Raw genomic sequence first — 27,742 nt, forward strand, 5'->3', positions numbered from 1 at the left:
TCCGCGCAGGCAGCGGGCGAGCGGGGCGGGCGCTGCCGCGCCGGGCAGCATGGAGGCGGCGGGCGAGGAGAAGGCGGGCAACGGCCGCAACGGCCACGCGGAGGGCCCGGCGGCGGCGGCGGCGGAGGAGCGCGGCGGCCGGGGGCGGCTGCGGGGCTGCTGGGGCTTCCTGCGGCGCAACGCGCTGGTGGTGCTGACGGTGTCGGGAGTGGTGGCCGGCGTGGCGCTGGGGGCCGCCGTGCGCGGAGCGGCGCTGAGCCGGGCGCAGGTGGCCTACCTGGCCTTCCCGGGCGAGCTGCTGCTGCGGATGCTGCGCATGGTGATCCTGCCGCTGGTGGTCTGCAGCCTGGTGTCGGGGGCCGCCAGCCTGGACGCCCGCTCGCTCGGCCGCCTGGGCGGCATTGCCATCGCCTATTTCCTCGGCACCACGCTGCTGGCCTCCGGTCTCGCCGTCGCCCTCGGCTTCATCATCCGCCCCGGCGCCGGCGCCTCCGCACTCAACGCCCCCGGGCTGGGGCTGCCGGGCGTCGCGCCCACCAGCAAGGAGACGGTGGACTCCTTCCTCGACCTCGTCAGGTGAGGCCGCCCCGCTGCCCCCGCCTCCCCCCTCCTTCCCGCCCTCCCCGCCGGAGGATGATGACAGACCTGGCCATGTTGCATGCTGCAGCGGGCGGCCGGGGAACAGCCCCTTCCTTCACTTCTTTTCATCCCCCGCTTCTTCTTTTCATCCCCCCCCCCCGCTTCTTCTCCTTCTTTGCATCCCCCCCCCCCAGCTTCTTTTCCTTTGCATCCCCCCCCCGCTTCTTCTCCTTCTTTTCATCCCCCCCCCGCTTCTTCTCCTTCTTTTCATCCCCCCCCCCGCTTCTTCTCCTTCTTTTCATCCCCCCCCCTTCTCCTTCTTTGCATCCCCCCTCCCCCGCTTCTTCTCCTTCTTTGCATCCCCCCTCCCCCGCTTCTTCTCCTTCTTTGCATCCCCCCTCCCCCGCTTCTTCTCCTTCTTTGCATCCCCCCCCCCTGCTTCTTCTTCTTTTCATCCCCCCCCCCCCTTCTTCTCCTTCTTTGCATCCCCCCCCCTTCTTCTCCTTCTTTGCATCCCCCCCCCCTTCTCCTCATCCTCCTCATCATCATCCTGGCTTCTCCACAGGCACTGCTTTCTGCCCAGGTACCCACAGCATGGTCAGGCACAGGGCTGCGTGGTGCTCTGCCTGTCCCCCCTTGATCTTTAATTCTGGCTGGGCGGCTGTGAGAATGAATAGAGGCTTGCTCAGAGGTCTGGGTGGTTGGATCTAGTTTTGGTCCCCCTTGGAGGGAAAGCAGGTCCTGGGTGCTCGCTGCAGGGCAGGCATGGCCTTGCCTGCTGCATTCTGCTGCCCCATGGCTTGTCGTTGCTCATCTCCTGCAGGCAGGGGAGGGCAGCTCTCCCCATCCCTCACACGCACCTTTTTCTTTTATTCCGCCACCCTTTACTCAGTTTCTTCACACCAATGCTGACCTGCCTCTTATAGTGCCCTCCCGTAGGTGCAGGCAGGGAAACGCAACCCCATATTTCCATTGAGGACATACCCTAAACATAGTCTGGCATGAGGACACCCTATATGTTTGTGAGCTTCCCATCCCACCTCCGCACCTTGCAAAGATGAAACTTTTGTTCCCCAAAACTACCTGGAAGCAAGGCTTTCACTTCTAATCAGATCATAGTCTTTTTGTTTTATCCTTATTCCTACTTGCAAAGTTGCAGGCTTCACCTTTTATTTTTTTCTTACAGCCCATGTCTTGTTGAGATCTGTCCAGCTCTTTAAATAAGAGAGGAACACTTACACGAATGAGGCAAACATCCAGCCAGCTTTTTGAGTATCAGACTTCTGACTGCAGTTTCTCGTGCTTTGATGAATCTTGATGCAGAACCCCAGATGCGGACAGCTGATGCGTTTTGTTATCCCAGCTCTGGCTGTACCACTTTTTAACACCCGAGTAGTGTTGGGCAGTCATGGAAAAGTGTGTTACAGGCGCCTGAGAAAAGTTGTGGAATACAGGAATACTGGGAAGTGGCGGCTGGATCTCTCGTGAGTGTAGCTGAGGGACTGGTGGGAAGTGATAGGGCATCAATAGGGAGTGTGGAGGTTTGCTGAAACATTGGAAGATGGATGGCTTCGAAGGTGGTAGATCTTGTTACCAAGATGCAAATGGAAGATTAAGGGAGGTGACCATACCAGCTAAGTGGCCGGAGAGTTGTGCTTAGCAGATATCTTGGTAATTGCAAAGCTAAGTGGGAAATTTTTATTTAGATTGTTTGTTTTGCTTTTACGAGTTCAGTTTTTCAGCTGAGAGACTTTTTCAGTGTGTTTGAGTAAGCCTATGTGGCAACAAAGATAAAAAGAGTTTTAAAAAAACCCCTGTGTTTACAAATCCATGTTCATGTCCTTTTCTGCCCCAGAGAGAAGCATGTTCCCTTTGGACAGAAAGTTTACTCCAGTTTGTCTCATTGGCAGCCACGTACTTCATATCCTCAGCCCACCTCTCTTAAGGACTAACAATTAAGGTCCTCTCTTAAGGACCAGCAATTCCTGACAGAGCACATTAAGAAGTCATAACAGGACATGGAGAGTAGGTGGCCTGGCTGTGAAGGTGGCATGGAATGGAAGTGTAGGCAGGTGAAGGAAAATACAAAAAAGAGTCAGCACAAGTGGGAGACTTGGGATGATGACTGTAGCAGTGGCTGCTCCAGGTGCATTCTGGCATGGCTACTGTAGCTGGTGTTTCATTCCTGTATTGCCACGCAGTACCAAGTAGGATGTAGCTGAGAAATGTGGCAGGGATGCTCCAGCGAGCCTCAGGCTGTAGGTAATATCTGTGAAGCTGAGAGCAGAAAGCTGGTTCTCGTTCTGGTCTGTAAAGGCAGGTGGGGGGTTCATCTTCGAAGAGGTTATAATGGTGGTGGGACTGAATCCTTAACTCCAAAGTTTTGTGATTTTTTTTATTTTATTTTTTATTCCCCCCCCCCTTTCCTTTTTTTTTTTTTTTTAACCTGCTTTTGAAAATGTGGGTGTTCTGGTTTGAGCATCGATCTTCTCTCTTGCTATGGTGGAAGGTACCAGAGTAACCTCATCTTCAGTTAATATCTGTAGGCCTGGAGAGCTGAAACCATTGCCTTCAGTGTGAGTGGGTCTTGCAGCATCCCTTCGTTTTTCCTTTTCTCTCTTTTGGTGCTGAAGCTTTCCATGAGATACAGGAAAAAAAATTGTGTTCAATTGTGTCACAGGAGTGGCCGTATCCTTCAAGGCTTCACTGCTCGGCTCAGTTTCAGATAAAAGGTAAAAGTGAGGTGCAAACAGGTAAACTGAGTCCCCCTAAAGCACTGAAAACAGATTGTAAAAACATGGCCCAAGGAAGAAACAGCGGAATCACAGCTGTGAGTCTGCGTTTGCCATGGCTTCTGCAGGGATGACACAGGGTGTCCTTTCCCAGCATGCAGATCCCTTCTGCTTTTGGGAAGTTAATGACTGTTGCTTTCTATTGTCACAGCAATGTCTGGAGGCCAGCTTAATTCTTGGCTGAGGTCTTCAGTTTCTAAGTCGAAAGCTTCCACACAAACACGCACCTATGCATGCAGACATCACCTCTGGAAAAGAGATTTATCTTGGGCTTTGGTAGCAAATAGATGATGACTCAGTGGTCAGCCGAAAGGCTGCCTCTGTTTTGGTGTGTCCCTTCCAGGTCTAGTTTGTTTGCCTTTCTCCAGCTTGAGTTGCTGGAGCACCCTCTTGGTTTCCCTTCTGGAAAGTGCAAGAGGCTTAGGCACTCTGTCCCCTTCCCCAGGACACAGAGTGGGGACAGCAGAGCTGATCTGAAGGTGCCTTTGTGCCCCACAGCGGGGTTGCTGATGGCCTGTCTCATCTAGGATCTGTCGTGTGGGCAGCTCTTTGGAGCTCCCTAAAAGATGAGCATGGCCAAAGGCAGAGAGAGGCTGCAGCTCAGTGGTCATGGCAGGGATCCAGCAAGAGTTCAGAGGTGCTTCCACAAGGCTGATGGCTTAAAAAAGAAAAATAGGAACAAACCAAAAAACAAGCAAAAAGCAGGGTGTGCTCTGAACCCAAGGGGGAGCCTTGGATTTCCTTAACTCTGTCCCATGTCAATGAAGAAAGACAGGCTTCTCCAGAGCACGCAGTTCAGGCTTTTGCATTAAGCTGGGCTCTGGAGCACTCCTACCCCATGTGGTCCTAGCTGAAGGTGGAGCTTGTGAACATCTCCAGAGCATCCGGCATGGAGAACAGCTCAGTTGTACCAAACAGGTGAGCACTGAGTGTCAGCAGAAGATGAGGAGAATGAAGGGAAATTTTAGCATTTCTGGTGTCATCCCTTACTAATTTGTTTGGAGAATGCAAAGCAATGGAGAATAAAGAGCTCTCATCAGCTTGGTTATGAAGTGGGTAGTCAGTGGAAGAATGGGGTGCTCTGGGGCTCGGCACCCACCTGGGCAGATGACAGCAGAAACCAAGCTTGGCTCTGATCATGCTGGGCTTCTGACCAGGGAGAAACAGGTGAGGAGGAGAGAAGTGGTGACCAGGAGGTGACTCCATCCACCTGCTAACACAGCCCAATCACAGCTTGTTGGAAAGCAATTGAAACAGCAGGGTCAAGCATTTTGCAAGAATCCATTGATTTGTTAACTCTTCTGATGGGCAATTGTCAAGACTTCATGTTTTGATAAGGTCAGAGTTTTGTTTTGGCTGTGATTTATATTTACTGATTCAACAAAATCGAACAGTTTCACAGGAACCTATTGATCCTGTCAGAATTTCCAACAGTGGGTGATCCTGGCACTTCATTCCAGTGAGGTCAATGTTTTGCTGTAATTTTATACAAAAGACCTAAGTAGAAAATCTCACTCATCAAAAAGGAACATTTCAACAAAATGTTTTACAATATTTTTTTGTGGGAAAAAAGGTCTGGAGCGGGCTTTCTTTGCACAATTTTGGGACGAAAACATGTTTTGAAACTGTGGAATTGGCTTTGGGAAGGAAATTCTGGTTTCAATCCAGCTCCAGCTGTAACAGTCCACGGAGAGAAGGAGGTAGTAGCATCATCTGCTTTTTATAGGAAGGATACGCAGAGGCCCAGGTGTCTGCCCTGAGTGGTGAGGTCAAGTTTCCTCAGGCTGCCGGGCAAGTCTGCAAAAACAGTTTAAATTTCATTGCTCCTCACTGCCCTTTCTGTCTCTCTGCCAGAGGTTACCAGCTGTGCTGCCAAAGGGACTACCCAGGGTGCAGTCTGCAAGCCCGTGCGTTGGCTCCGAGCACTGTCAGGGAAGGTGGGGGTGAGCTCGAGATCGGAGACAAGCGCTGGTCACATTCTGCTGGCCAGGCTGCAGAGCAGAGGGCCAGGGTGGACCTTGGGGTGCAATGACCCTCGCTTGGGCACTGGTCGCTCCAGTAGCTTTTGATTCTTAAAGCCTTGGTCTTCCTGGTGAGTCAGCCGAAAGTATCAGCCGTGAAGGCTGTCTCTGAAATCATGATGTGGAAAGAGAGAGAAAAACCTGAGCGTTAGGAGAGGAGAGGGAGACGCCACCTTTGTAGTGATAAATAAAATAAAAAGTGGCCAGAATGGTTGCAGTTACACTGATGGTGGGTCGCTGAGATAGGCTAACCACTAGGTTTCATAGTTGGACAACTAGCTGTTAACTCCGAGGTACCCTCAGCAAAAGGAAAATTAGAGAGTATTACTGTCCACCTTTGCTCGGTTCATTTTCTGAGCCTGCATTCTCTCTCGAAGTGTAGGGATTGTTGACTGATCTTTGTACTCAGTGGTTTTGTTCATGTGCCTGCACTGTCTTGGTTGGTGGTGTTTTAGGAAGCATCTGAACATTTCTGCTCCTTTCTTTTGCTCTTTATATTCATTGCCTTTTACTACTGACTCCTCTATGTTTTGTTTTGTTTTTTCCAAGCAACAAAGATCCAGACGGGACCATTAAAGCAAAAAAGTATCAAATATCTGCTCTAAGTAAACACATTTTCAAGTTTCTCTGTGTTAAAGCAAATGCACACACTCATAAATAGGTGTATGTCCAGGGCATGTATTGTGCATCCACATACCTATCAAAAAGATGAGAAAAATTGTTGTGTGGTATTGAATGAAACCAGAAAGAACAGAAAGAAAAATAAAGGTATTGGAGCGATCCAAACTGGGCTCTGGCAGGTTGCCACAGATGGCAATAGAGTTGTTGTCAGTAGACTTTTACCATTGAAAACACTTCATTGAGAGAAAACAAAAACCAAACAGGAGATAACACAATACAGAATTTTTTTTTTCTAGGCTTTCTCACAGAAATATGTTTTCCAGCAGCAAGGTTTTTGGCGTTGGAAGTGGAACTTTTTTGTAAGAAGCAATGCAAGAGGAATGCGTAGTATTTTAGTGTTTTGTTCTGCTTGCCTGGATTTCCCTTCATGCTTTTGCTGCCAGAGCAAAGTTGTTTGCAGAGCTCTAGCAAAAGAATCATTTAGAAACAGTTATTAATAAAAACCCCTTACACACGCAATGAAGGAGTTTCTGTGCCATCCTTATCCCACTGGTGGGAAGATATAGGGTAAAGAAGAGAGGAATTTGACTTTAATATCAAAATTGAGAAGGATGGGAGCTGCAACCTGGTTTTGCTCCCTTTACAGCTCCAGGTTTCCTTAGTCACCTGGATTTCCCAGCACTGGATGCTGCAGCTAAACTAAGATTTCTGTTACAGCAAAAAATATGGTGAGACCTTCCTGGTGAATTTGGTTAGAGGAGTAATGGTCCCTTCCTGCCTGGCGGGAGCAGCTCTTCCCTGGGGAGAAGGAAACAGCTGCATTTTTCTGGCTGTGCATAGGAAGATGGTGTGATGAGCACAGTATTCAGTCAGAAAGTACTTGGACCCTGAAACTGCCGCCCTTGGTGCTGCCGCTTTCTGGTTCCTATTTTAGGAGGATCTGAGATGAGTGCTCTCTCACATTGTGTGTTATGCAGGTACGTGGAGGTTTCCTGGCTCAGCCCAGCTGCCGCTCCAGCCCCAGGACACAGCCGTCACCCTTGACAGCTGTCCAATGGATTTATGACATTATTTTTTTAGGGGGGTGTTGCTGTCCACACGACTTGCAACAGGTAAAGAGACACTTTCCTGCCCTGTGCTTGGCTCTGTAGCACCTACTTCACGTTTATGCCACAAAGGCAGTTGTGTCCGTGCGTGGGTAACCCAGCCCTCTCTGTGGAGCGAGGTCCCGGCCGCAGTGGAGCACCTGGGGTGCGGGCAGCACAGCTGTTCCCCTGCCATGATGTTATGCATTGCTGGCTTGTCTCATTCTTGCCACGTAAGAGCAGGTTTCATCTCTCTGCATTACAGGGCCAAAGCTGCCTGATCCCAGACCTGCGTGCTGGGCTCCTTATCGCCTAGACTCAGTGTTTGCTCAGCGCTGTGCTCTTGTGATAACCCATATCTGCTTTGAAAAGGCAACTCTGTTCTCTAGCACAGGGCATAGCAGCAGCAGGGATGGGGCCATTAGAAACAGCAGCAATAGTCAGAAATCCGGTGGTATAACTGTGGTTATTCTTTTATACTCCACGTTTGCATCTGGTACAGGCTTTCAAAGCAAAAAAACCCCTCAAGATTTGGTTCGTGCAGAAAAAACAGCTGGCAGACACCCACATTTAATGTGCATGCCCAATTACCTAACTCATCGGCTTTCCTGTTCACTGGTTCACCTGGATGGGAGAGACATTTGCGCTTCCCTGCATGACTCCTCTGTTTGGGCTTGGGGATGGGGCGAACACAGGCTCGCAGGGACAGAGCCAGGTCTGGATCTCTGTGGTGGGTGAACTTTGTCTCGCCTCACATGATGAGCAAAGCCTGCGGGCACCGGCACGCGATGAGCCCAGGCAGGTCACCAGCCAGCTTTTGGCTCTCCCTGGAGCATGAGGCACCCTGACCCGTTTATTTTTTTTTAGGCGCTGCTATGGCGTTCTTGCACAAATCCATCCTCAGGTAACAACCTGTGGTCTGACGCACCCATAATTACAGCTTAATTTAATGCGTATGCTGACTGATCTTAGGTGAGCAATGAGTGTAGTCTGTGCAGAACTCATGCCTCTAAGATAAGCCATTTATTTTTTGGTTGCTTTTGTGACCTGACACATTTTCTTCTTAAACTTCAGGGTTTGAAACAAAGAGGATCAAAACATTATTTTATGTGTTGTTGGGACTTTGCAGGCAGGTGTACTTAGAAGTTGAACAAAACACAAAGCTACTTCTGAGCTGCTGAATTGAGATCCAGATTTTTTACTTGGTGGATTGTCAGAAATGCTCTTGACAGTCCTCAGAGTCGAGTCCTGCGACTGGTGCTCCAGAGGTAAAGAAGAGTGACTGTTACATGCTCTTATTTGAGCGGCTTTCGTGCTATTCACGCTTCCGGTAGGAACCTGCCCTTTGCCTTGCTGTGGCAGGGCTGCTGGCATCACTCAACTATGTGCTTTAAGTATAGGCTTGGGTTTAAGTTAGTGTTTAATTACTGAGGCCCATGCCTGACATACTGTGTAAATTATGGAGGGTTTGGTTTCTTGGCTGCATTTAAACATTGGAGAACCATATTGTTTAGGCTTTGGGATTATTTCCTTTGGCTTTGTTTCATCAGGATGGAAAGCTGATTTAAAAAAAAAAAAGAGTAATTCGATTTCTGGTTGGTTTTCAGGTTTTTTTATCTTTTTGCTTCTTCAAAATCCAGTCAATTATTTTTTTTTTTTTAAAAAGTAATCATCCTTCTATGAAAAGTTGAAAAGAAATATCCTTATTTTTGCAACAGCATGTTTACTTGTTTTTGGTTGAAACTGTGCACTGAGCTGGGCCCATTTATATATGTGATGTTTTATTCCTGTTTAAGTTTGTTTTTACTTTGTGAGGTTTTTATGCAGAATCGGTGCATGTGATCTGTTCCATTGACCTTATTTGACCAATTCCTAAGCATCTTTGCAAAGTTAGAGTTTGCTCTCCTACTTTCGGACAGCTATATTGTCACATTTTGAGTTGCTGTTTCTTTCATGCTCCGTGAAACGCAGACTCCAGAAGCCAAATCGATATTACAGAAATTTGGCTTTTGCGTCTGCCTCCTGATGTAATGCAGCAGTGAGGCTGAGGTGGTTCACAGCAGCCACTCGTCTGGGAAGGTCTGTGTACTTCTTGTTGCTGTCAAGGCTGTGGGAAAGCCCTGGCTGTGCAGCAGGGTAACAGAGCTATGCAATGGAAAAGACCAAAGTCCTTATCTGTGCCATATCTTAATCTCCTCCTTGCTTTCAAAGATCTGACTCTGCTGCTCCATTTCTTGCTGTGTTTGGATTTGCGCTTTCCACGTCATCCATGGAATTATCACAGCCAAAGGCCTGGTTTAAAGTTGTGTTTGCCGGGGTAACTACAGCAAAATCTGGGGGCAGGTTGATGGGGCACAGCCTGGGGGCAGCTGCGGCTTCCTCAGAGCAGCGCAAGGAGCAAAGGATGGCGAGCAGCTCCCCAAATGTTTTGCCACAGTTAACTGACTCTGGGTCAGGTCTTTTGTTTCCTCACCGTAAGAATTCTCGTGCCTCCTGGATGCATTTGGCTGTCAGTATATTCAGTTCATGCCCATAACCTTCCTGCCCTCCCCAGCAAAGGGTCCTGCTGTCACCCCAGAGATAGTTATTCCTGTTTTTCTTTCTGGCACAGCAAAAAAAGCTGCCATTTGGCTAGGGGAACACATGCTCTTTACCACCATAAGGGGAGAGAGGAAGCGTAGCATTAAAAACAAATATAAAGTACAACAATAAGCAACTTTTTCCCCTACATGGTCCAGTTAACCATTTTTCCTGTTCTTGCTGCTTCACAGATGCACAGATACACTGGATGCTCAGTAGAAGTGTGTGTCGTGTTGCATGCCACCCTCTCTGCACAAACCTAGTGCTCAATTTGCATTGTTGTATGAAGGCACTACCAAATTCAGATGTTGCAGCTTTCCACATGAGTTGCCCCTACTTTCGGCTGTGCTGTTTAACCCCTTCAGCCCTTGCAGACAACTCTGGCCCATGACATTGTTCTGTTTTACCTCTGTGTTCAGGGAAGCTGACCCTGTGTTGAAGGGTTAAGCCATTCTCTTAAGTGGATTTTGCTGATTGGATTGTCCTTCATGTTGGGGCTGTGAGCAAAGTGTAATCACATGAGTAGTGTTAAAAGTCTGCCTGACCCTGGAGGCCATCAGCTGTTGCTGCAGCTGGTGTGGCCAAGGCAGTTTCTGTAACCACTGGGTGTGTATAACCAGCACTGTGTCTCATTGCCCCTGGTGTCCCTACCCAAATGGCTACATGTGGCAGACAAGCAGGGACCTTTTTATGTGAGCAAGAGAAGATGGCATTCACACCCCTGGTGATGTAGCAAGACATCTGCTTCCTGCTGCCAGACTATCTTCTGTAGTACGTACCTCACTAATGCCAATATGCCCGCCTTGCAAAAGGAATTCAGTTTCTGAGGCTAAAACACATTGGTGCATTTGTTTTAGAAGTTCTACAAGAAATATTTCATTTTCTTGTTTTTACTTTACAGAAACCTGTTTCCTGCAAATCTTGTTGCTGCAGCTTTCCGAACGGTAAGATATGTGTGGACTTTGGACATGAGCCACAGTGCACAGATGACTGCTCTTTAAAAAGGACTAGAAAGATGATGTAGAAAATACCAAAAGTTAATTTACTTATAGTAGGTGAGATTTTAAAAAGCACCTGATGTAATCATACATACAACTTCCATAGCACATGGTTTGATTTTGAAAAATACTCAAAAAAAAAAAAAAAAAGGCAAATTCGTAGCCTGTGTTTTGTACCTCCACCAAAAATGTTCTTTAAACTTTTACACCTGTGGTGCGTGTAAGCATTACCTGTTGCCTGATGCTTTTATTAAATATTTTCCATTGTATTCCGTGCTGGATTAATTGCTCAGCCTGGCTTCTGACAGAGGACTAAGTGTGGTAGGATAAGTTGCACCAGAACATAGTGTGGTTTAAACTGATGGACAGGAGCTGTGGGACTCCAATAAGGTTTTGCTTTAGATCTTATTACTAATTTTGGATGTTGGGATAGACACTATTGAGAATATTGCTATGAGGCAGAGTGATTCTTTATGATATAGGAGCAGAATAATAGTTTTTGGTTTCATAGTATTCTGTATCAAATCAAGGTCAAACTCTTAAAATCAAGTTCCGTTTTGAGTGTATACACAACATAGTACAAGTTTATAAATAAAAATAGGAGCAGTACAAAAATATCATTAAAAAAGGATATTCTGTAGTGCCTTGAGTGTCAGGGTTCTGTATGTTCAGGAATCAAATAAAGAAGTCCTCCTTTCCTCTGTGCTGCTGTTGTCACAGGTAATTGGCAAGTATATAAGATTTTCTTTCACCTATTTTATATCTAAAGAAAACAAGCCCAAAGAAGTGCCCTGCTTTTGCTTATTTATCAAACTGTTGCCCTAGATTTCAGATATTTTACTGACAATTTTAATGCCTGCCACACCATTTCTAACAGTGAAACAGCACAAGTGCCACTTGCCTTCTGCCGGAGCCAGCGTGACAGTGTGGTGTGTGAGCAACAGCAGGGTGGAGGAGAGGGGAATCACAGAATGTTAGGGATTGGAAGGGACCTCAAAAGATCATCTAGTCCAATTCCCCTGCCAGAGCAGGAACACTTAGATGAATTCTTTGGTAGTTACTCAAGCCTGTGAGCTCGGGGGGTCACGGAGCGCTTCTGTGTTTCCATGTGGGATAGGAGCTGCATATGCTGTCGCTCTCTCTTCTTGCACAGGACAGGCTTGTTAGCCTCCATAGAATGGTTTCTAGAAAAAGTCTGCCTAACGGTAGTATCCGCCTTGTGAAATGCTGGATGATATGGTCATATTGATGATGTGCCTGGCAAACATTGTGGTTTTGTTTGTTTTTCTTACCTGCAGTATGCGACAGACTATATAGTGCTGCTCAGAAACACTACCTCTGGAAATGTCACAACAGAAAAGGTATGGTCACTTTTCAGGTTTTTATACAAACCCTTGTCGATTGTAATATTTGACTACTTTGCAGTCTTTAAATCATTTCCAGCAGTCATTGAAAGAAACAAGTACTTTTCTTTGCCTGGAACAGAGACACACATGAGCCAGATGAGTTACCCGCAGCCACACAAGAAAGCTAGGATGGATAGGAGCATTGGGCTCAACTGATCCGACCCTTGAGACCTTATTTTTAGGCCATGCTTGCTTAGACCTGGTCTCACTTGATCTAGATTTTGGTAAGTCGCTCTGCCTAATGCTTCCAAATAACTTTCTGCAGACTTGGCATTAAATAGCAATCAGGCTGGCTGAATATGTCCCTTAAACCTTACTTTTCATTAACAGTTTGGAGTGAACGAACTTTTTTCCACTACCCAGGTTTCTTTAAAAACAAAAAAAAAAAGAGAGGTTAGTTGAGAATTTTTTCCTGTTGCCATGCTGCTGAAATTTTGTTTGAAGCAGTAACAAGTGTTCTGAAGGAGGAAAAATTACAGACACAACATTACCAAGAGGCTGCTATTGCCATGGTGTCAAAAAGGAAACTAATTTGCAGCTGTAGCTGAGGTAGGGTATGTTATCTTCCACGTGTAGCTCGTAGGACTTCCAGAGGTGTTCTATGTCCCACTGAGTGGCATCTCTCCTGCAGCACGGGGCTATCAAACATATTTATTATTGGCCAGAACCAACATGTTGCAGGTCCAGCAGTAGTTGTCTTACAAGCAACATGCTATGAAGCAGACCTCGTGTCCCAGACCCCAATGTGTCACCTCACTCCAAATTAAGTATTTCATGTGCTTTCATGGGTTTTTGGGGAGACAGGTCTGAGACTGAAAATGACTTCCAGGGTTATTTTCTATTTCTCAGGCTCATTCTGACTATCTAAGATCACTATCGGATGTTGGGCTACTATGTTTTTAAAATAATTTGCATATCCCTAGAGCAAGACGCTTGTAATGTTTGTATTTGTCATGGGAGGGCTCAGCTGGTGCTTTCCCACCAGTTTGTAAAACCATCAAGGAAAAAGCAGTTTTTGCTCATCCAAAGGGACTCTGACATGTATCCCTGAGTGCAGGAAGCCCCGGCCTCATTACCTTCTCCTCATCACGCACAGTGCGTGAGCAGGTGCTGCGGAACAGTCTGTTCCTGAACTTTGCTTTTGGCTGATGGGTTGAACTTCCACCAGCCCCAGAGGCAGAGTGACAGGTGACTTGGGTGGCACAAGAGCTGAGCAGGGGGAAAAGTCAGGGAAAAGCCTCCTGTCACAGGGTGAGCAGTTTCGCTGGGGAAAAAGAACACAGCCCCATCTGCCCGGGCTCTGCCCGTGCCTGTAAGATTGCATTGGCTCCAATCTGACACGGATGCGGCTCTTTCTCTTCTCTTGCCGTTATATCCTTGGGCAGTACATGCCCATGCAGCCTCCTGCTGCTAAAAACTGAGTTTAATATGAAAGGCTGTAACAATGGGCACTTGGGCACGTGTATTTGCTTACAGAGTGTAGGCTTATTCTTCATTTAAACCAGAGGTAAATGAAAGGTGAATAAGACTCTTCTTATCTTCATTGTTAAGTTTTATAGAGGCGCCTTGGCAACCAAGAACGGATCAGGGCCAACCATGTCCATGGGACATAGGCTTGGCTGTCAAGTACTTTTTGAATGCTAGTTCAAGGCCATCACTCTTCCTCAAGAGATAAGAATATATCTTTTTGCAATTTAAAACATGAGATTCTTTTTCAGTCGTCTTCTTTCCGTTTCCCACTTATCAGACTCCTGTTTGATGCAATATCAGTAAAAATATTCCGAATTTGTCACCAGTGCCTGTTTTTGCCAGCAGTTATGATGTAAAGGTTCTTTCCACTATTACTTTTCCAAAACTTTTCTTCAGCCGTTGGAGCGAAACCAGAGCTGAGCTTCTTTAATTCCAGAAGACGCCCTACTGTCTCTAGGGAAGAGTGGACCAAAGGAAAGCAGCTTTGTTAGCTTAGCTTCAGGACTGGTCTGACCATATTGTTTACAGATAGATGAGGATTAAGTTTGGAAAGGAAGAGTATGATTTAAAAATAATATGTATTATAAATACCATTGGGTTCCAGAGGAAAAAAAAAATATATATTCCTATCTAATATTTTCTTTCATCAGCAGAATACTTGATTGAAGAGAAGAAATGTTTTCCTTCTACTTCCCATATGAATAGCGTAGAGCAAAATTTTCCATTGATTATTTCTTTTCCCTCCCACTGGTTAATAGGCCCTGTATTCTCTGACTGATGATATAAATAGTGAGGCACTTAGATGTCTGCTCAGCCACATCCTTTTTGTTGTTTCACATGCTTCCCTTGTGTTTACCTAGCTTTTATGGCTATGTCCTCTTGGTCTCCACGGCAGCAAGGCTTCCTGGGGCACGGGCTATCTCAGATCCCCATCTGCAGGACAGGGAGGCTGGGGGGGACTCAGAGTTCCTCTTTTGACAGCAGTAAAAATACACAAACTGGTGATTGCTTTTTTTCCTCACATCACATGGCTGCATTTTCTTTTCAGCCACCTACTACTGGGACAGCTCAATGTCAGCAGTTGTTTCCCTGATAAGCACTTTGTTTCAAGAGCTAAAAAACAATAAGATCTTCAGAGAGATTCAAGGACCAGAAGAGTTCCATGAATCTTCCTACACATAATTTCAAGCAAACAATAACGTGTCCCATAGTTTATCCAGGAACAAAGCTCTCATTAAAGCTGTTTTTGTTTGGTGTCTACAATGCTGCTTGGTTTGGCAGCTCCTTTGGGGTGATGCACTCTTCTGTTAGAGTACAAAAAGGCTGTTCAGTATCTGCCAGTTTTAGAGACTGGGATTGAGAGGATCTTCCACTAAGGCTTTACTGCTGGACTCTTTCCATATTGTGCTGCAAGGAGGTGAAATTCCCTGAATGCTGCAGATTGTCCCCTTGCTTTGCAGGGAGCAATTTCTTGCAGTAAGTTACTGCTCCGTGCAAATGGTGAAACCTTCTGCCTGCATCTGTGGTGATGGGAGGCGATGGTGAATGTTGTGTGTTGCAAGGAAACTGGTTCAAGAGCGAGAAAGGGAGAGCAAGACCTGAAAGGGGTTGCTGGATGACAGTGAATAGAAGGAAACTGCTGAGAAGTTTTTAGTGGCTGTGCACAGAGTCCTCCCTCCTGTCACCAAGAATTCAGGGGTCCCCAGATCACAAGGGCTAGGCTTGAAGTACTAATAAGTGTGAGGACTTGGATATCTGCAGCAGCAGTGATCGCAGTGCCAGGAGCAAGGTGGAGAGAGACGTCTCCAAGGGTGAAAGAAGACTAAACTCCATGTGATGTCATTCTGGAGAGCTATAGTAATTCTGGAGAGCTATAGGGGAGTTTGAGGAGAACTGGCTAATTTCAGCATAGTAGGCTACTGGGAAGGTTAAGATGAAATGCAAGAAGCCACCCGTGTCCTGGCTATAACTAACTGGAGATGCTATCTCTTGCCCTCTTCTAGCTTCCCAAGAACAAACTTTGGCAAGCCTTTTGCGCCCTTGGCTCTGAAGAAGGTGGAACAGCTGATGCTTGTGGGGATCGAATGACTTAGAAGAGCCTTGAGCTTCTCTAGTCAGAGAAGTGACCTTCCAAATTAAGCACTAGGAGCTGTGGTCCTGGTTCTCCTGTGTGCCTCCTGAGCCCTGTCCTGCTCTGGGACCTGTGTGCCCTACACAGCGGTGGGATGCTGAGCAATCCCCTTGCAGATTCAGTGCACTTCTGCCTCATTCCTGGGACAGGGTCTTTGAGAAGCCCAAATGGTAGCAGGTTGCTGGGCTTAAAGCTCACAGTGCTGCATTTAATGAGTTGAGAAGCAAATCTCTGGTAGAAAGAGTTTAAAGGGCAGAGATGCTTTGCAAAACGTCAGTATAAAGTAGTATCATGAAATTCCCTCACAGTAATATCTAGGTCAGGATGCTGGGCGCTTTCAGCGGCTTGAAATGCTTATGCTTAATTTCTGTTTCATAGCAAAGTTTGATATCTATTTTTTTTCTGAATGAGAACCAAAGGAGCATTAAATGTTTTTAGTTTTGTTGGGGTTTTTTTGTGGAAAAAGTTGGGGCCCGTTATAGTAAAATTCCATTCCAAGCTGAACTTTTCATATTAATCTTATATGACATGAACCTGATAAAAGATATGTTCTAAAACAACGAGTAGAGAAAACAAAACAAGGTGAAAAGTTGTGTCAAAGTGAAAAAGTGCTGTATTCACTCCATGTAAATGAAGTTTTTCTTTTCTAGTGTAAAAATGTTTACATTTTGCCCAAGTTTATATTTCCCAGAGACAGCTTTGGTTTCGATGAGATGGCGCGCCAGTTTTATTTTACTAGGTATTTACTTTCTTCCTGCTAATACATTTGAGACTTGCACGTTGATTTGTACATTGTTGCTGATAAATTGTCACTGAAGATTTGTCACATTCTATTCAGCCTTATGGTAAACCTGATCTCCCACCCTGGAGTTATGTTTTACCAACAGAAGTGAAAAATAGAAAACTCTGTGTGTGCGCTATGCACACAGACAGTTTATTTATTTATTTTTTTGTCTAACTTCTCTAACCACAGGGGAGTTTAGGGTTCTCATGCACACTAAAAAGAATATAGATAAAACTATTAGAACTATAACACTGTGTGTGGAAAAAATGAGCACATTTCTTGAGACATCTCTGGAGAAACACTGCGCCCCATTCTTAATATCCTGGCCACGTTTTCAGTTCTTTCAATCGGAAATCAAATAAATAGTGACGACTTAGCGCTGAACAAGTACCATGAAAAAATTGTGGATTCTATATGTAACTACTTTGTAGCTAGCAAATAAAAAAAGCCAGAACCTTCATTGTTTGTAAACGCTTCTGTTAACAGTGGTTTAACCTTCATGCTTTTGTGTGTAATTTATGTTTTATCCCCTTCCCTGCAGTATTTTGTTTCCACCTGCCACTGAGAGACAGTCCAGTTCAGCAGTATACTTCCAGCCAAAGTACCGTCTCAAGCAGCCTGGTTTTATCAGGTTTAGCAGATCAGCATCCCGAGTTCTTCAGTCAATATTCATTTCAAGCTTTTAGCTAAGAATATATTTTTCTTTCCTAGTGTTGAGCTAATGTCTGCTTAAACTAGCCAGAAAGCCAAAACTTGTACACAAACCTAATCTGTTTTAGAAGCCCTTCCAAATAAACCAACAATTTGACATGTTGAGCTTGTACTGCCAAGTTGGAAGGGGGGCGGGGGGACTTTGTCAAAGCAATTATATTTTTATGTAGCCACAAGAACACTCATTCAGTTTATATGATACTACATTGCCAAATAGGCTCCAGCTCTCCTTGAGAAACAAACTGTGAAGGACCAGCAGAGCAGACCTGTGAGCAGACCAGTTTTTGTCAATAGGTAGATCCTGTTTTTATCCTATTACTTTTACCATGTAGCCACATGATTTCTGGGCAGGGCAACAGGTGTTTCTTCTGTTCTCTCTCTGTCTCACACAGCTGATGTGAACAGATGAACAAGTAGGTTCCACACCTTCCTCTGCCCCTCTTCCCACTTCATAACATTAGTTGTTTTCTCGTAGTTTTCACCTTAGTATAAATACTGCACTAAAGTGATGGAGCTGGCAGTTTTTGCCAGCAGATTCCCATCATCAGAGGTGTCAGGAAATAATAAGAGCATGTTTGGGGCCATACTGCTGCAAGCCTCTTGCAGGTATGACTTCTGTAGTCAGTAGAATATCATAGTGCTGACAGTGAATGATGCTTGGTGGACTAAGCAGACCTAGGAAGTCAATATCACCAGTTTCTGCCATTTATACCTGTGATCTTTTCCACACCTATCTTCCCTCATGGGGAAACAGGGAGGAAAGTTTCTGTCCTTTAATCTCGTGTGTGTGATCGGTGCCCGTGCTGTTTCGCATCTGCAGTGGAGCTTGTCCTGGGTAAACTGGGGAGGTTTCCTGTTCGGATCACTGAGAGCACATGTATTGCGTTGAAGGGTATGAGGGGAGGTAGTGGCAGGTCCTTCTCCAGTGAATCCATGCCAACTCGTAACTAGGGAGGTTTGTATCTGGACTGCATCCAGATCTTGTGTGGTTTCTTTCAACAAAATAAGTTTTTCCTTCCCAAAATAGGTTCTGCTTGTTGATTTCAGATCAGTCAGGCAGCAACAAAATGAAGTGACCCTTACGTTGGGTTTTGTGTCAGTCTTGCATCTAACAAGCCTTCTTTTTTGCCTCTACAGATCCCTGTCGGTACTGAGATTGAAGGGATGAATATTCTGGGACTGGTGATGTTCGCTCTGGTTTTAGGAGTGGCGCTGAAAAAGCTTGGTGAGGAAGGGGAAGATCTGATTCGCTTCTTTAATTCATTCAATGAGGCGACTATGGTCTTGGTTTCCTGGATTATGTGGTAAGTGTGTGACTCAAGATACATTGGTGGTACAATATTGTGTTCGGTTCAGCGATCTCACCATTTATCCATCTCCAGCTTTTTCCTACCAGATCCCTCATCACAGCAAAAGTGGATGTCGTGGTGTCACGTGGTGGGGTCTTTTAATTATTGCTTGTGCCCTGTAATCAGACAGTCATGCATAGCTTAAGGTATCAGTCTGGAACACTTCAGAGGGTTGCTTAAAAATCCTCTCCAGGACTCCTTTTTGACTAATTAGCGGAAAGAAGTCTTTCTATTTCAAAGCAGTATAAGCCCATAGCTGGCTGCCATCATGTGCCTGAAGGTGCTGGTGTTGAGTGATAAAAGGAGATGTGAGGAATATGGTCATGTGAAGGCCAGAGATGTTTGTGTTCGGAATGCACTTGCAAATGGAGTGCATAACTAAAATAATACTTGTAGCATCATGCTGTGATTTTTCTGTTGGTCAAAAGGTTATTTGTACTGACCTGAAAGATATCTGAGGACATCAGAAGGTAAGATAACCCACTCACTGGTATCGATTTGGGAGAAATCCTGTTGAGTGCATTGAATACAGAGCCCCACCTGTTTACTTGCATCAAAGGATGACAGTTCCTCTGTATAGAAGGGGGGAACAGTCTCCAGGGCTGTGCTCTTCATCCTACTGAAACAGTAGTGCTGGCTCTTGAGTGTTTTGTCATTGTTACCAGCACAGCCTGAGTTACACAGCAGATCTTTAACTCTTTGTTCCTTTTCTAAGATCTCTTTCATTTTCTTGGGTGAAGCAGGAGCTAATGTTACTAGCAGAGTGGTCAGCTGTTTGTTTCTTGTTTGTGCTTGCTTCTCCAGAGATGTTTCTCTTTTCCATTTCACATCCCTGAGAGTAGGTATTTCCTAAAGTTGATTGTTTATTTTGTCTTCTGCCTATTAATGAGCAAATCCATTATTTCACTTCCCTGGAGTTCAGACATGCTTATGGGGTGAATGTTGCTCTGACCAATTTCACAAAGCTTTTGGCACCTAAAAAAGTCTGTATGTTAGCAACTGGAGTGTGCTGAACTTTCTCACTAGGCAAGAAAGCACTGTTAGAGGAGGCAGCAGGCACCTCTAGAGAGTGGTTCAGGCCACCTAAGCTGAGGTAGGACCAGCCTTCTGACCATGTTTTCTGTCAGGTAGGATGCATCTGGGCCTCATAGCAGTAGCTTGTGGAGCTGGATGGGTCTAGGCCGCTCCTCTGAAACCAACAGTACTAACACCTCACACACAAAATATTCATAAGGACTGCTAGCTAACAAATTAACGGTGGACATTTCTCACTCCCTTTCCAAAGCTATTGGAAAAGCTATAAGCTTACCTTAGCGGAAGTATTTTTTTTCTCCCTTCATTCTGCATTTTTCATTCCTGCTATTTTCCTCCCTCTATGAAGTAGAAGCATTTTAACAAAACACCTGATTTTACACAGGCAGATCTCTGTGTTAGTTGCTGTCATAAGGGAATGAAAAATTCAAAGGCTCAAAGTGGCTTAAGTCTTTTACTCTTGAGTGTAATTCCTTGGACACTGAATACTGATAAGAGGCAGTTCTTGTATTCAGCTGATTACAGTGCTAACACTTCAAGCCAATCAGTTGGTATATAATCCTTTACTTTGTGGATTATCGGGGCCACACCTGACTCTTAACAGTGCAGTGCACCATAGCCCTTACTTGTTCTCTTTCCTTCCTTAAGGCTCTTGTGTTGTCGTGGTATTTATTCATAATCTGTCAAGCTGCACGTACTTCCCAAAGGATGCTCTGGAATGGGTGAAATCATACTACCAAAGGCGGCTTGAGTTTATATCTAGTGCCATTCAACAGCTGCTCTCAGGTTTAGCAGCACTTTGATCTCAACCCTTAGTTCCTTCCTCCTGTCCAGCCTTGCTCTTCAAGGGGAGGGATCCAGTCTCAGCTCTGAATCCAGTGTTTGTGTTTGCAGAGCTTGCACAGGACTGGGGCTCAGCTAGATCAGGCTCATCGGAGTGCTCAGAAACATAGTTCCAAGGCAGTATGTTGCAGAACTGGAAGAAGCTAAGTGAGGAAGGTTCAACAGGCCTCTCTAGAGGTTTGGCCAAGGGAGGACAGAGAGAGGATGCTCCCGTTGATCTGGGACGTAAGGAGGTGCTCTCTGCACAGAGCAGAGGAGCTGCAGAACCACTGAGGGAGAGGCAGACTGGGAAGAAGTGAGTGATCTGGGCAACCTTAAGGCTTGCCCACCTTTCCAAACCTTTGCATGCTTATCCAAACCTTCTGAAGTTTGTCTTAACTCCACAGGTCAGCATCTCTGAACATGGGCATTGGATTGGAGGAGAGAGTGGGAGAAAAAACAGTCTTTATTCCTGAGATGTACAAGCAGATCTTTTGTAGTCGCATGTGTGCCTGTGGCATGGTTTTGGAGAGCTCTTTTAGAATCTATTAATCTTAGAAGCAGAAACAAATGGAGCAGGGACAGCATCAGCAGAGCTATTCAGACACAGACATCTCAAGCAGAGTTTCAGAGGAACTGACCTTTGACCTGAAATGATTCCTGCGGTTCACTTAATAGTTGTCGTGCTGTAGGTGCAAGGGCAATTCTGTCTTTTTGGAGCTGTTCCCAGCTGCACTACCAGGACCAGAGGTGTGGCTGTGGCCCGCAGGTGGCCCTGCCCCTGGAGCAGCTCCAAGTGTTCCTGACAAAGGAAACCTCAAACAAACGCTGACATCCTAAGATGTGGCATGTTTCTAGATAGGAGGCATGGGAATGTACATGGCTGTTGGCTTGAGCGAAGCTCTGGAAGCCTGATCATTTAACTTACTGTTTTGTAGGCAAATAGCAGAGTTAATTGCTATCTTTGGCACATGCCATCAGCAGCTTGTAGCTGAGCTCTCTGGTATGGGCTTAGCTTTTTCTTTCCTACGCTGAATGTTTTGGCACCCAGTATGTCTACCATTTTCGTTACCTAACTTCATACTTCTGCTGGTAGTCACTACATGTGTGAAACCCGACTCTTCCACTCTGCTCCAGTGACGCAACACTGCTCCTGTTTCTTTCCTACCATCTGCCGTCCCTTCAGCAGTGACTTTAGCTTTAGGTCTTTGCCTGTCTTCCTCCCCGATGGACTAGAACTCCACACCGGTGTCTTGGCCTGATAGCTTCTGCCAGCATTTCTGTGTGCCTTTGGCACTCTCCTAGCTGCCTCTTTGAGGGCCCAGGTGAACAGAGCTTTTGCAGTCGGACTGCTTGCCTTCCACCAAGCAAGAATGTTAGGGAGGCCTTCCAGATTTGCTTAAGCACTACTCTTCAGTAGGAGCAGCATATTCTTCAGAAGAATGTTATCTCAGGGACAGAAAATGGCATGTTTTTCAAGGCTTTCTGTTTGTACGTAATGACAGGCAATATTTCTTTACACAGGTATGTACCTATTGGCATTACGTTCCTTGTTGGGAGCAAGATTGTGGAAATGGAAGATATTGTGCTTTTGGTGACCAGTCTGGGAAAATACATCTTCGCCTCTATTCTGGGCCACTGCATCCATGGAGGAATCATTCTGCCCCTTATTTATTTTGCATCCACCCGTCAAAATCCATATCGTTTTCTCTTAGGCCTTATCACACCATTTGCCACTGCTTTTGCCACTTCCTCCAGGTGAGCTTCTGTGCTTCTTTTGATATTATAGCCTGGTTATGTTTGTCGCCGTAAACTGCTTATGTCCCAAACACCAAACTCTGAGTTTTAGTGTGAATATTGTTCCTGAGATTGCGAAAAGAGACTTCTGAGCATAGAGTCTCGTTGCTGTCAGCAGCCTGCCACACAGAATGTACTGATAATTAGCCATTGAAAACAATTCCTCAAAATACTGGGACTGCAGCATGATGCTGAGTTGGAAATTTGGGGGGGAAAAGGTGAAAGTATTTGCCTTAAAAGATCCTGCCACCTATCCTTTCAGTATTAAGTGATGGACTTTGCCCTGAGAAGTTTAGTTCTCCAAGTTCAGAAGTATCTGGAACAAGTTTAGACTAATTTTGCAGGAGCAAAGCAGACTTGTTAGCTAGTGTAAAGAGACTTAACATTGATTTCAAAGATTTGTCCCGATGAGCTTTTATTTGTCATAACCAAACTATCAAGTATGTCATTTACAGTTTTCTCAAGGGGCAAACACCTGATCAAATATCATAACTATATAAAATCATTTCAGGTCATCTCCAAAAGTAGATGCATGTCTGTCAGAGGAGCTGAAGTACATGAAGTAGGTGGGGATTTATTAATAAAACCATGTAGTTTATAATGCAAGAAATAAATCCAACAATTATTTACTATTATTAGTCTGTTCATTTGAGAAGGCACTAGTACAACATTAACAGAGATTGCTGTTGCGTCCACTGTGTTTATATTGGCATCTATTGGTGTATTTTTGTGGTTTAAGACTTGATCATTCCACAGCCCTGTTAGGCTGCATACTGTGTTAAGTCATGAGTTCTTGCTCCTGGGAGATTAGAGTCCTTATCAGCTATGTCTGGATGGAGGCAGATTATTAAATATCACTGTTCAAGACCAACAAGTAGGGTCTCTCATTGCTATCATGACAGAGAGGGACCATAAAATGACATAGTTTTCTTGACAGTCCTGTCTGCAGCATGTTAGAAACAGGAAAGCCATGAGATGGTGACTTTCCCTTCAGTGCACCCTGAGACTTAGTGTTTGACTTTTCCCTATCCTCTGTTTTCTAGCTCAGCCACTCTCCCGTCGATGATCAAGTGTGTTGAGGAGAACAATGGAGTCGACAAGAGGATCAGCAGGTTTATCCTTCCTATCGGGGCGACTGTAAACATGGATGGAGCTGCTATTTTTCAGTGCATGGCAGCTGTGTTTATTGCTCAGCTGAACAACGTCGACCTCAACGCTGGGCAAATCTTCACAATTCTGTAAGTTGCTTGCTATTGTAACCACATCCTTCTGGCTCCCAGACACACTCAAGCCTGTGGTCTCTCTGTTAATAGCTAGCAGTTTGCATTCCCCATCTCTGACCTAAAGCTTGCAAACTGCTATGAAACATAATTATAGGACGATTAAAGGATGGAGTCTTTCAAGCTTTATAAGATTTGCCAGAATCTCGATTTAAGAAAAGGTGGAACCTGGGAGGGGCAATGGAACTCTGAAACAGACTTTGAGCTGTTTAAAGCTGTTTCTCACAAGAAATTCCACTCCTTCCTTAAGCATCTCACTCCCCCACCTCTGCTCACCATTAAGCTGGGTAATTGAGGCATGCTGCTCTACTCAGAAAGCTAGCCCAAATTCTCCCTCTAGATGTCTTAGAAAATCCTCCTATCAGCTCCTCAGTTCTCTATGTATGAATTTTATACTAAAGACTCTGCTCCTGCTTACCTCCGCCCTTCCTACCACCGCATCGCTGGCTTCCCAGGTCTGACCCATTGTCATTCCCCTCGTGACTGCTTTACCCCATTTTCCCCCTCCACCACCTCAGTCCCGCCTCCTCTAGGACTCTCCCCTCCATGCCCAGAATATCCTCCTATGTCCCGTATCGCATGAAGTGTCAGACTCTTCATTTCCCTCCTCAAAATCCCCCTGAGTGAGTATCCTACAAGGAGTTGTAGCCCCTCACTGTGCTGAGAGGCCACAGCTGTATCCACCAGATGCCTCCTAGGTCTGATTCCTGGCATTTTTTACCCTCCCTGGCCAGGTTTTATTTCCTTCCTTATTGCATTTCCTAGTATACTGTTTGTCTATTTAAGGCAGGGCTGGGACATTATTTTATTTGCAGGTAGCCAAATCAGCTTTTCAGGTTCTCTTACTGAATCAGGTGTTAACTCAGGCCTGAGGATTATGCAGTGACAGCCCAAGGAACACTCCGTGGCAGACATCTGCACACAAAAAGGTGTGTGGTCCATGTCTATAGCACATGCACCACAGGTTTCCAGCTCCTGATTTAGGGTCCATGTTTGAGTGCAAACCAGACACAGAGAAGGGACAGTATTCTGCATGGCAGGGTTTACCTTTATACATTTGGGACCAGGAGATGTAATGTACTCAGCATATCCAGGCTGATACGTGACTTGGAAATGGATATATCAGTAAGGCAGCAGGATAGAGTTGTGTTAGTTTGTTGTGTGTGGTTTGGTTTGTTTTCTGAAAGGGCAATCATGGTATTAAACACAGAGCCATTGCCTTGGTAGCTGCTGTGGACACCTGCTGAGCAACTGTGCTCTTTACTCCTTGCTTTGCATAAACAGGAAGGAAAGGCTTTGCCTGGGAAGCAAATGATCTGTGTGTCCCATGCTGTAGAGTTTGTTTTCAATTCCCATAGTGGGGAAACGTGTGACTAAGTGTAGCAGAGGAGTGCTGTGGAGCTCCTGCTAACCGGGGTTGTAAATTGATTTGCAGTGTGACAGCGACTGCATCCAGTGTGGGTGCAGCTGGGGTCCCAGCTGGAGGAGTGCTCACCATCGCCATCATCTTGGAAGCCATTGGACTTCCAACCAACGATCTCTCCTTGATATTAGCGGTGGACTGGATTGTGTAAGTACATTAGGCCACTCGTCTCTGCGGTTGCATGACATGTAGCATGTTCAGCTGGAAGCATGGGGCGGTGTAGTGAAAATAGCACAGTATAAAAGAAAACCCTAGAAGATATGGCTGCCTACAGAACAAGTAACTCCTGACAGATAATGGAAAAGGTGGTCCCTTCTCAATTAAAGCAGTTAGTATGCTAAAATCTCTCTTCAGCTTTTTTACTTAGCCTTTATTGAAACATATTTCTTCCTCATTTCAGTTTCCTATAGAAGGATTGTTAAAAGTTTGTTGAAGAAGGTGTTGATATTTCTGGAAATTATTTGAACACTAGGAGGAGAGGGGGAAGAAGGAAATTGAGTCTCAATAATGGTGGAAAGCTTTCTCGGTCACATGTGCGAAGCAGTTTCCATCAGAGGCTGTTGTCAGCTATTGTTAGAACTGTTTTTATAGTTCAAGGCCGGTCAAAGCACCAACAGAAGCGTCACCGAGTGGTGTCATCCATTGGCAGGGAGGGACACAGGGTTTGTGGCACTCATCGCAGCTGGAACATGCTGCTGGGAGTCCCAAGTTTAGTACACAGTATTATCACCTTTCCAATCTTCTGGGAAAGATGTAAAATGTTAAACTTTTGCTCAGCTCCTTCTCTTCTTTGCAAGAGCCATTCCTCTTCTTGAAATATGAGAGATTAGCTCATTGCCCAGCTTAGTTTGGAAAAGTTTATCTCACCACTTAGCTTAGTTATGTCCTTGTTAAGGCCTAAATTTACCTTCTGTACTACCTAAATTAGATTAAAGAAAGCCTAGAAAATATGTTTTGCTCTAGCTGTTGGGGGCACAGCCACACGTGCATGATAAGTGTAAACGCCATGTGCAGATGATTTCTTACAGCTTACATGAGCCCTGTAGAAAAGGGTGTCTCTGCTTTTCCTTGAACAAGCATCTGAGCACTCGTGAATTACAGCATGATTAGAATTTACACACTAGTAAAGTAAACACAATCTGATAATTTAAAAGCATCATCTGATTTCAAGCCACTGGGTTGAAGTTGGGTAGTGGGCTGAAATCACTGCTCAGTGTGGGTCAAGCGATCTGAATCCCATTGGGGTTTTTTTTCCAGTTGATGGGTTTCTGGGCAGTCCCTGGTTTAGACTGTACATAATCCCTCTGCATTGCTTTTTGGAAATAGCAGCCTCTCTGTATAGATTGTGAACTTCCACAGGAGATGTTAAGAGGTCCAAGGACAGTCTTGAATTCTGGAGGCCAGGGAAGAGGGCAACTGTATTGCCTCCTTCCCTTCCAATACCACATGTGCTGTGGAGCATATTCCTACAGCTTCATTAGGGCCATCGAACTCTTTCTTGCTGTCAACACTTGGGGATCAGCCACCTCCAAAGGACAGGAGAGACAGGCAAAGCAGTGGCTAGCCCTTTGTATCCCATTTTTCCTAAGAGATTACAGTAGTAGTTGTGCATTCCACAAGCTGTACTTGCAAGTGCTTAGAGGCAAGAGTGAAAAGCTTGCCCTTCCTTTCTCTCTGGCCTGCCTTTGTTTCAAAATATGTAACATCCCTCTGTGGTCAACACTGTTATTCTAGTCAAGGAACTCAGCCTTGCGGTAACAAAAAGGGGAAGGAGGAAGGGAAGAGTCCCGTGTCATGTTTTAATGCCAGCCATTTAATTACTAGAGAGGACCACAATTACAAATTGAGCACATGTTGAAGTTAGGCTGCTAAGAGAAGTCTCAAAAGACATGTGAAGAATTTGTTCTTCTTTGACCCGTAAACCTCCTCCGTTAGACCCTGCGACATGGTAGTCTCATTTTGTAGGACCAAAGATTAGGACAGGTGCTACTAGCAAGAAATCCAGGGAACATAGTCATTTGACCTGCTTTTGGAAGGACCCCTTAAGTAGTTTGGGTTCAGGTATGAGCCTCTGTAGCTAAAACAGAGAGCTGGGTGCTCTGAGTCACCTTCTGGATAAGCCCAAATTAAGTTCCTGCTCTGAACTCGCATTTGAAAAACACTGTTCTGGGGAAGAGGAAGGAGGTGGGCTGGGAAAAGAAAGATGCCTGAGAAAGAGCGGTACCATTGCTGCAACCCACTGAGAGACCAGGACCAGCTGACAGTAACAGTTGGCTCCACCTTAAACCAGCTCCGGAGCACATTTTTAGTTCTGAAATGGTGATGATACTTACGTGGAAAATACTTATGGTAACAACATCTCTCTTGTCTAGCTCCACTGATGTTAGTGGGTCAGCAGGTGTGAATCAGCTCCCCTTACTGTGTTGTAACTCTCTTAAGCTAAAAGCCTGCTGCTTTGTTTTTTGTCTCTGATCTTCACCAGGGACCGAACCACCACAGTTGTGAATGTGGAAGGGGATGCCCTAGGAGCGGGCATCCTCAATTACCTGAACGAAAAAGAAAAGAAAGAAAAAGAGCAGGATCTAAAGGAAGTCACCGTAGAAGCAGTCGCTAACAGCAAGGCTGAAGGGGAAACATCGCCTTTGGTAACCCACAAAACCCAAGTCTACAACACAGCCAGTACAGCAGACCCTGAATCCAAGGAATCAGTCTTGTAAACTCCACGTCGTTCATCAACACACGTCCTAGAGGTGGACCAGGGACGTGTTAACGCATCTAGACGTTTGCAGCGCTAACAAGGGCTGGATGGCTCTTGAAAGTTTTCAGTTCCAGTCTGTTTTGAAATATGCTGGCCTGGGGAA

At 45.5% G+C, this 27,742-nt stretch overlaps 1 protein-coding gene across 1 annotated transcript; it reads left to right on the plus strand.

Moving 5' to 3' along the window:
- Nucleotides 1-27,742, plus strand: SLC1A4 (solute carrier family 1 member 4). Its single transcript, XM_065630814.1, has 8 exons — nt 1-576; nt 10,580-10,622; nt 11,975-12,037; nt 18,316-18,482; nt 21,906-22,139; nt 23,222-23,416; nt 24,894-25,028; nt 27,364-27,742. Exons 1-8 carry the CDS (start codon nt 50-52, stop codon nt 27,596-27,598), a joined length of 1,599 nt encoding a protein of 532 aa, XP_065486886.1. The 5' UTR covers nt 1-49; the 3' UTR covers nt 27,599-27,742.

This window comes from Caloenas nicobarica, chromosome 3 (assembly GCF_036013445.1).
Source record: "Caloenas nicobarica isolate bCalNic1 chromosome 3, bCalNic1.hap1, whole genome shotgun sequence".
In the NCBI taxonomy this organism is placed as follows: domain Eukaryota; kingdom Metazoa; phylum Chordata; class Aves; order Columbiformes; family Columbidae; genus Caloenas; species Caloenas nicobarica.